The sequence below is a fragment of the Branchiostoma belcheri genome, unplaced genomic scaffold (assembly GCF_001625305.1).
Source record: "Branchiostoma belcheri isolate BF01 breed outbred unplaced genomic scaffold, Haploidv18h27 scaffold53, whole genome shotgun sequence".
Lineage (NCBI taxonomy): Eukaryota > Metazoa > Chordata > Leptocardii > Amphioxiformes > Branchiostomatidae > Branchiostoma > Branchiostoma belcheri.
The window spans coordinates 1,449,756-1,459,426 of NW_017804165.1; the positions used below are offsets into that span (position 1 = coordinate 1,449,756).

At 39.8% G+C, this 9,671-nt stretch overlaps 2 protein-coding genes across 12 annotated transcripts in view; both read right to left on the bottom strand.

Annotated features, from left to right (window-relative positions):
• Positions 1-4,093, bottom strand: part of LOC109480964 (KH domain-containing, RNA-binding, signal transduction-associated protein 2-like) — an 8,138-nt gene extending 4,045 nt beyond the window's left edge. For 6 of the 11 annotated variants that reach the window (XM_019783431.1, XM_019783425.1, XM_019783430.1 and 3 more), the window contains exons 1-4: positions 3,857-4,093; positions 2,320-2,441; positions 1,940-2,056; positions 1,559-1,705 (exon numbers count right to left, since the gene is read on the bottom strand). In XM_019783431.1, coding sequence (XP_019638990.1) covers positions 1,559-1,705; positions 1,940-2,056; positions 2,320-2,441; positions 3,857-3,968 — 498 coding nt within the window. In that variant the 5' untranslated portion in view covers positions 3,969-4,093. The remainder of the gene's footprint in view (positions 1-1,558; positions 1,706-1,939; positions 2,057-2,319; positions 2,442-3,856) is intronic. The other 5 variants (XM_019783427.1, XM_019783426.1, XM_019783424.1 and 2 more) reach the window with 1 other exon arrangement.
• A 2,524-nt stretch (positions 4,094-6,617) lies between these two features.
• LOC109480987 (probable E3 ubiquitin-protein ligase RNF144A-A) lies at positions 6,618-9,474 on the bottom strand. Its single transcript, XM_019783457.1, has 8 exons — positions 9,364-9,474; positions 8,980-9,040; positions 8,578-8,687; positions 8,354-8,389; positions 8,094-8,158; positions 7,626-7,770; positions 7,368-7,457; positions 6,618-7,010 (listed from the first exon to the last, which is right to left on the bottom strand). Exons 1-8 carry the CDS (start codon positions 9,463-9,465, stop codon positions 6,852-6,854), a joined length of 768 nt encoding a protein of 255 aa, XP_019639016.1. The 5' UTR covers positions 9,466-9,474; the 3' UTR covers positions 6,618-6,851.
• Between the last annotated feature and the right edge of the window lie 197 nt (positions 9,475-9,671).

Below are 9,671 nucleotides of genomic sequence, written 5' to 3' on the forward strand. Positions count from 1 at the left end.
GCCCCCCAACATACTGCATCTCTTCCATCTGTTGTTGTGCAATCTTGTCATTANGTGTCTAGAATACAACAGACGAGTCTGGTAAGCACGATTCCTACAGTATCAAACTTGCTAAATCGGAGCTTTGCAACTAAATCAGGCAGTTTAAACTGCAAACCCAACATGTTGTACTGTAAATGCATTTATGTTCGCGAGGACTAAATTTCGCGCAACGGAGCAAATAGAGAGTTCGCGAGGGATTTTAGTTCGCTATACAGCAGAACCAAATACAAAAGGGAATGCCGACTTCCGCCCCCCCCTCTTTCATGGGTTTACCCGGCCCCGGAAATCCCCCATATTTGATAATAATAAAGTCCCAATATTTTTCTTTTGTCACACAAAATCGCCGGCTATGGAATTTTTTGACAAAACGCTACTTAGTACAGAGTAACAGTGATTTGGTTGCAGTTAAAAATTCATACCCAACTGATGGCTCGCGCTGAGAATCACACGGGATCTGTATCGTACCGAAGGACCAGGCATCGAACGGTTAGATTTTTACTCGGATATTCAAAGATGAACTTGTAAAATACATTTTCAAAAGCAGGAAAATCTTGTTTCCCGGCATTTATCTCTTGAAATACGGCGCTGATTTGACACAAAAATTAGTTTCATGCCCCGCTCCTGGCTTTCTCAGCTAGCTGCATGAATTTTGACGGTATGCAAATCATGCGTCACGTGTCCGCATTTCGCGTCTCTGATTGGTTGTGCGTCAGTCGGAGCAGCTCGCCGCGGTAACATACAAGCGGGCCGACGCGATGTAAACAAATTTTCTTTGTTTTAATATAAGCGCTAAAACGCTTTTTCCACAACTACACATCGATCTTCTAGTGAAGGAATGCATAGTTCCAAGAATCTTTCGAGAAAATGTATATTTCTATGGGGATTTTTGGTGTTTTCGGCGTGATTTTGCAAACCGGAAGTATACGGACCTCGGCGTGCCTCGGCGTGGGTTCGTCGTACCCACGCTAAATTTTTAGCATTTTTACCCTCCGTTTTACCAACCAAAACAAAATACAACTCCCGCTAAGGAGAACCCAGTAACATTTCAGATCCCAGCAATTATGTTTTTGATCAAAATATTTGTGGATGTGCCTGCATTTTAGCCGTATTCCTGTCGCAAGCGGCCCCGCGACGTGCACGCTAAGATTTCTTGTACGCAGTTGACATGGCCTGACACTGGATTCGGTGTCTCATGAAATAATTTTTATCAGTATAAATAATTCTGATACTCAACAATAGCGCAGAAATATTCTATTTCTTGAAGAACTGGACAGGTCTACTGTTATTTGTGTCTATTTCTGCTGAGACAATACGGATAGTTAGGCTCTATGGGTAGTAGTAACGTAACGTTACATGGAAACCTGGAAGACGGGAGTGTAGCGATACGGTATATAAACAGTTCGCGAGGGACATGACTTCACGAAGCAAGGCTCTTCGCGAAAACAGCGAAGTTAAATCCCTGACGAACAAAAATGCATTTACAGTACTTTAGAAATGTTGATAAGTGTATACTTACAGGTACAAGGAATTTCTTCACTTCGGCCACGCCGTGTGCAATTCTCTGGTGAGCATCTGCTACGTGACCAAACGCCTCAACCAACACATGCAGCTCCTCATTCAAGTGGAGGTACTTCGGGTCTTTGGACTCTCTGAGCTCCTCCTCCTGTGGAATAGGTACAAATGATGTGAGGACTGATGACACTGTTGCTCTGACTTGTGCACATTTGCATTCTGCGCTAACAACATGGTTTTATTGAAAACAGGACCATAACCACACAGCGTTCTTACTCTTGACCAATATCAAGTGATGATCATCAGGAGGCCAGCAGTCATTCCACTTACTCTAGGAATATCATGTGTGCACATCATGAATGTATAAAATTTGCCATCAACAAACCTTCTTCTTATCTCTCATGGATCCTCTGCCCAGAATAGACATCTTGGTGCGAGTCTCTTCCTGTAGGCGCTTCAACGAGTTACCCTTTGGACCCAAGAGCTTCCCAACAAAGTTGAACTGGAAGATAACCAAATTATGTAAACTGGTGTTCACTTTGGGGACAAAAAACTGTGGTTTCCTACTATTTGCTATGACAAGAACAATCACAATATACATACATGCAGGCTTATCAGCAATGATGCCAAAAGGGAATTACATTTAGAGTGCATCATACAAATCTGACCTTATCAATGCTCCGTCAAATACATTTTCAAACAACCCATTTCAGTATTGTAAAAACCCCTTTGGTCTGGCTCAGATGTTTAAGACCGAGAACTGACCTTTGGATACTCTTTGATAGGAATGAGGACTCTCTCCAAGATGCGGTATGGTTTGTCTGTGTGCACCTCCTTGTACTTTGGCGGCTCCTTGGACTTGTCATCCTTCTCAAGCTTGGAGATTTCTGCAATGACATATGATGTTGGTCAAAGATAGTACAACAGTACTGGTACATGTATTTAATGTAATTCCTGCAGAATAAAGTTGTTACTGTACTTTTGGTGCAAATTAGCCCTGCAGCACCTTTCTTTACACTTTTATCACTCACAAGAAAGAAAGTGTTTTCTTCATGGATCAAACAAAATTTTGAATCCAAATATACCAGCTGGGATCAGAAATACACCTAGCAACATAATTTTGGACAAAGGACACCATGTCTGGGGCTCATCTGGAAAAATCAACTGACATGTATTGTCCGGCCATGGGACAATGGCTTTTTCTTGCCCAATTAGCACAGGTAATTAGCATGACAGTTATCAGGGCAGTCTGCTGGCAGGTGTTACTACATCTGTCTACAATAGCTGAAATCTCTACAAAGAGAACATCGACTCTCAAAACACTTTTCACAACAGTTATGTGAGAAAGACTTCCAGGCTATGCAAAGTCTGTTTTGTTTAGATAATCCAACTGGTTAATGTTTTCAATAGGACTTATACCATTATAGAGTAACTGTGACCCAAATTTGTGGAGGTTGACATAAGACCTGCGTGCAGCATGTACTAACCACTAAACTAATCACATTCTGTTGGTGACTTGGATAGGGTTTTGTGTATGTATGTGAGCAAAGTGCAGTGAGAAACTTAACAGTAGTTAAACTCATATAATTTCCGTGCACATCTTACTCAATAAACCTGACATTTTTATGATTTGTGATGAGGGGAAAATATGGTGCACACATGATGCTTTTGTGTCAAAATCTAAATAACTCGAAAACAAAGATCAACGCTATTCTTTATAAATTTCACCTAACGCCTAATCTCCAAGTTGGCTTCGCCAGCCTGTATGTCTAAATATAGCTGGATAAGGTTCAGTAGAAAATGCGCCAAACAACAGAAGAGACCAGAACCAGACGACATATGGTGTGTAGACATGCAGACAGGAAGTTTGCCCCCCTCCCCACGAATCTGGCTGTGATTTCAGTTGATGTCCGGAAATCCTTTGCGGTCACTTTGTTCTCTTCCGTTTCAAAAAGGCTAAAGGTATGATAGTTACACATGTAGCAGGGCAAATGAGGAAAACATTATCTTTGTAAATACTGTACAGGAACACATGACTCAAGAGACAGACCGGAAGCGAGCGGACCGCTGAAAATGTTTTTAATCAAGCTCCTCTTTGTCTGTTTAAAAAAAACTCCTGGAATAAAATATGTTTTTCATTCCCTTCAGAAGCGTACGTCGCCATATCATACGAATATATGGGGAATTTTGGCACACAAAAACGTCAAAACCTAGCATTCGAAGGTGTGAGGATTTTAACCATCTTTGACATGTGAACAAAGAACGACGCCGGCTGCCCCACGCCATTTTCTGACATACGCACCTTCCTCAATAAGTCTTGATGCATGGACGAATGACGGGTCCAAACTGTCCTTCTCTGCAAGGAGCTGTGGCAGGTACTTGCTGGTCTCTTCTCCTACTTCTTCCTGTGCCATTTCGATACCAAAAAGTGACCAAAACTAGAACGAAAACACAACACACCTAAATCCCTCGGATGCTACCGGTAGAATGTGGCAACACACGTTGGAAGGGATGAATGTCAATAGAAATCCTTCCGCATACGAGAAAATAGTCCCAATGCTTTGAGCAGATATATAATTCAAAGACGATCCTCGAGGTATTACGACACCATAAATCGCGATCTTGAGTAACTTTTCGATAGATTATTATTATCAGTCTCGACAGTGAAAGGAAATATTTTACAAATAAAAAATTCGTATGAGGTCATTTGTTGTCGGAAGATTACAAGCAAAAGTGGCAGTAAGTCGGCTTTCGCGCGTTTTCTTGATGAATATTCATGAGTCATTCCCAAACACGTGGGCAGCGTGACAATGATTAGTGCTGTGTTAGCCAGGTATGAAAGGGATCAGGGAAAAGGGATGGAAGATGAATAAAATCATTTCTATGAAAATAAATGAATAGAAATTTGATGACTTAAAATCATTGGATAAGCTAAAGGATAAGTCCACCAATTGGTCCTGTGCTATATAACCCTAAAATTTGTTATGGAGGTTTATCAAATCCTTGGTCCAAACATGGAGGTAGAAAATCTCTTTTACCTCCATGGTCCAAAATTGACTAAACCCTGGACCCTGCAATGCTATCCATTAAAAAAATTAAGTGATGGTCACAAAATAGAATCCCACTCTCCATTCAATGGCTTCCACGTCACTTTATTTATTTCAATTCTTTTATTTACTTCACACCAAGGACATTATACACATCTGTGTATAATGTCCTTGTTCACACTGAGCCTAAGAAGGAAAAGAGAAAGAGTTTGTCTGTTTCAGCAAGGACATTATACAAGAATGTATAATGTCCCTGGTCTCCTCAACAACTCAGTGTGGCATCTATAAATAGTTATATATGCAAAATGCACTAAGTCAAATAAATTGAAAACAAAAAACAAAAACACATCACTTATGATCATCCATATCACATTCATTGTTTAATCATTCTAAACTTTCCAAAGAAGCTGTTGGTGCGTCTTTGGCCTAAAACAAATCATCCTCCTCTTATGTATTAAAGCAGCCTTGTACTAGAGATCAATGGTGGAATGTAAACTCTGGAATGGGACTCAGTGAACATGGAAGTGTTAAAGCTGTATATGGCAAGTCATTCAAAACAATAATGTACACTTTTAGAGCTTCCACCACTGGCACTGCACAATTTCCTTTTCACTTACACCACTAGTACACATTGAAAACAGACCAACATCATTCTGTGTAAATATGAGCTTAAGGATGGACAGTGAAGTACATGTATACAAAATTTGAATGTCATTTTACATACTGCATTGGACAGTTGTTACAGATTCTTAAGTTTTTGTTTTGCTTGTTTATACAAGTACATACTGTTGTTCCCTAAGTTGGGAACAAAACAAATATCAAATCAATGAGCTTCAAACACAGAAAGGAGTTACTTAGTATCAAAAGCACTCCATCTGTGAACCTTATTGTAATGCTACAGTATTGCTGATGGATTTAGTTAGAACTCATACAACATCTATGAAGAAGGAAAATATAACACAAGTCAAACCATGTACTGAGTATTGCACTATCAACTAAAAGTAAAGGCAGATCTCTGAACTTCATGATATGAGAAGGCAACTGATATTAGGGAGCTGGCAAGAGCTACGGTGGATGGCACCCAGGCTACATCCAATCAACACCAGTTACCAAAGTTGAGACGATAATGAGATCTTTAATAAATCCTACATTTATATCCCCTATTCAATGGTGCATTCTGAATGGCATTTCAATGGTGAGTTCTAAAAATCAAATCCTATTATCCTGCTGACAAGAACTTTTACCACTTGCTACTCATGTCTATCTGAACTGCAAGGCATCCAGTTCCATGTCAGTTTTAGATGATTTAGATACAGGAATTGTGCTACATTTTTCAACATGGTTTTAGATGCTTTCACACCACTTTATTGTAATAGTGGCAATGGTATTTGATGTGTTTCCCTTATAGAAAACATGATTAAAATACTTGTGGTAAGATTTAAAAAGAGTACTGTATTTTGATGATGATTTCCAGCTGAATTGATACAAATGGACACAAGGAGGATTAAAGAGAGTTAGATGGCAGATGAAAAATATACTTATGCCACCTTTATGGAGAACACAACTAAACATACATGGGAATGACTAAAAATACATTTTGTTACTGCAAAAATCAAACTGCACAAGTACTGATGAACAAAATACATACACTGTGTGGGGAAAGTGAAGTTCGAATATGTTAGAAGAGTAACAGTCATTTCCCACTGGATACATCTGTGACATCATACTGTACCCTCCAAGCTGTACAAGAGAAAGGAGATACTGTAGTTTTATGTACAATAGGCCTCTATGAAATATCACAAAAGTAGCTACATTACAATTAGACTTACTCTCCAATACTTTTCACAATGATGAGGAGACAAACACACATAACTGTTATCCAAAAACTTTATGAGCTAAAAAGCTAACAGGCTTTGCGGTTACCAGTATAGAATCCCTCATCAAGACACAATTATTGGTGACCAACCAATTTTGTTACCTATGAGAACAAACAAATTTAATTTCCTACTTCATAACCATGTAATTTACATGGCAGATTCACTATAATAATGTTTTTACACTTTTCTCCCTTTCTTCTGGATACATGTTTGTAAAATTTACATAAAAAAGGTTATTGCAAGATAAATGTTCTCCCCCAAACACCAAAGAATACATTTCAGTCAGTTTGACCCGACAATGATTGCACCGCTGAGGATCATGTGCAGAGATTTGCATGACGGATGTAGCAGCATCTTCCCGTGCCAAAGTTTGTCAGAGTTCGACGTTGTTGTCTGGAACTTCGTCGCTGCAGCATGACTTACAAGCCTTGCTGGTCACACACTTGCCACAGAGCAGACAGGGTGCTGCCAGCAGGAGGAATGGGGAGGCCACGAGGAGTAAGATACCAAAACCAGCAAACAGGCCGACAACCTGGGGAGAATATACAAACTTGGGTCATGTAAGTTTTCATAACAGAATTATTAATAGCCTGCATGCCAAACTGTTTTCAGGACCTGCACTGGCCAGCTCCTCAGCTCTGGGGACAACATGCCTCCAAGGAAATCTTACCACAGCCACAAGTTAGATACTGGAAAAACTTGGGGGTTATGGCAAAATTGGGGAAAGAGTCACAGATGAAAGTTTTCAAAATGTATCCAGTTGCTTGCGTTTCTTTTGTATCTTTCACAGCTGGTAAATCTGTTAACCTACAAATACAAGTATTTCAGAAAAGACTTTTTTGATTTGACTTAAGCCTACAAGAACAATAATTTCCAACCAAACTCTCACCTGTGTCCTGTACCAAATGACGGATGCCCTGGAATGTCCTAGTTTTTTGCGGCATGGACCCTTGTCATAATGCCTCAGCAGAAAGTCATCCTGGAGAAGGAAATACAGGCATAGAGCATTGAGCAAGCAATTCCCCTAGTCAAGAGGAAGCCCTAACAGTAAAATGTCCTTACCACTGTTTGTAGCATTGTTGGATCAATGAACAATAAATATTGACAATTCAGTAATGTTTGCTGAGATGCCTGCAATAGTACTTACGTCCAAAGATGCAAGGCAGTACCAACAGAAGACATGTCGGCATCTCTTACACATCATCTGTGCACATCCCTCGTCCCTCTCTATAGGCAGATGACAATGGGGACACCTCTTCACTATGGCATCTTCATCAGCTTGGAACGGAATTCTGCGACAGAGAAGAGTTCAGAATATGTATCAAAAAGGGGTGAGGCTGTGTGTGGGGTAATAGTTAGAGTGTTTGCCCTGAAAAGGAACCACCACACTTATCAAAGGAGAATCCATGGGTCTTTCCTGGCTTAAATGGGTCAAACCTTACAGTCTTGTGTACCCTTTATATATCATGCTTGGAGCCATCAGCCTTACACAGTTTGCCATGTTAGCAAAGAAGTAGTTATGGGAAGACTTTATTTGTGGCTGCTGTGAAAAGTCCAAGTCAAATTTATCATGAAAGTGTCTGTTAACCCATAAGAAGTGTAAAAACAAACTTACCCCAAATCCAGTGAAGAGCCAGCTCCACTTTTGACAAACTCATCACAGGACAGGTCTGTGTGCCACTGGGGAAGAACAAAAGAATCTTCTTGAAAACCACATCACTTGTAAATTGTAGTACATGTACCTTATCAGAAAGTTACCCAGCAGAACGCATTTTTAGATAGAAAAACTTCACATGGCTGTTGAGAAACATAGACAACACACGTGTAAGTTTAGAACTGCACCGTCCACTAAATGGCAAACAGATTGTACATTACCTTCAATTTACACCTTGAGCAGAAATTCAGGCCACACTGGAAGGGAAAAGAGAGTTAATATACAAAACGGCACTGCCTTACTCTCGCCAGGTAAAATGGACACACATCATGACACTGACATCAAAAAGTATCAAATATGACATACAGCAAATCGACACCCACCATTTAATGTTATATTAAATAATTTGAGATGACAATGGGAAGTACATGTAGGTAGGATGTACCTTTGGACATTTGACAGGAGAGGCCTGGTAGGGGTCTCTGGAGCACACATGGCAGATGGTCTCACATCCCGCCTGAGGACACCATGTTCTCCTAGGGTCCAGATCAACTTCTATGGAGTTGCCATGAAAACATAGGCGTGTGAGCTTAAAAGTTACAAGATTTACTCAACAAAGAGATGAACAACACCACTAGAACACTGGCTGGAATACTAGTAGATTATGTCTGAAATTTTACAAGTTACAACCAAGTCAGCATAGAATCTTTTACATTATAACTGACCTTATTCAAAATACAATCTAATACTAGAATGTCATTTAAACATTTTGCCATTCATGTGTTCATGACAAAAAAAAGGTGCTGTTGACTCGCAATAGTCGATAAAGGAAAATTTTTTTCCTTACCTTGTTCAAACTTCAGCTTACAATACCTATCATACAGCTTTTGGTCCACAAGTTTCTGCACCTAAAAAAACAAAGGAAATTTTACCACCAGTGTAATGCCAACTAAAACAATGTCGACATTTTCTTGACATCAAGTCTGCAAGTAACAATGCCAAGTTAAGCAGGCCTATAAAAGGGAACTGTTTATTAGTACAGACCTACTCTTTCCAGCATGTATGATTGAAGAGCAGACATTACTGACTTTCCCCATGCCACAAGCTAGCTTAAAACCAAATCTGCATTGGTTTCAGTATAAGTAAGCAAGCAGGGAGTATGTGTCTTATGTGAATTGGAATGTACCACATGTAACTTGTGTGTGTGCATGGTAAATAGACTATAGCTGACCTCAAAGGCTTCCAGTGTACCCTGTTTAGGACAAGAGGCATCTGGACAGGTCAGGGCAAGAACAGTGCCCTCTCTAACCATCACCTGGATGTACTGCTTCATACACTGTCAACAAACAACAGACATAGAAACACAATATTGAAAAAATTTATGTTGACTATTATAGTATTAACTGTGCCCTACTCCTTTTTTTCTGCAGACAAGCTAACAAAGTAAAAATCTCATGGCAATTTGCCATCCTTTAAAGGTCACCTACCTAAGATTCTTGGCAGGAATCACACATTTCTTCCGACATACACAATCTTATA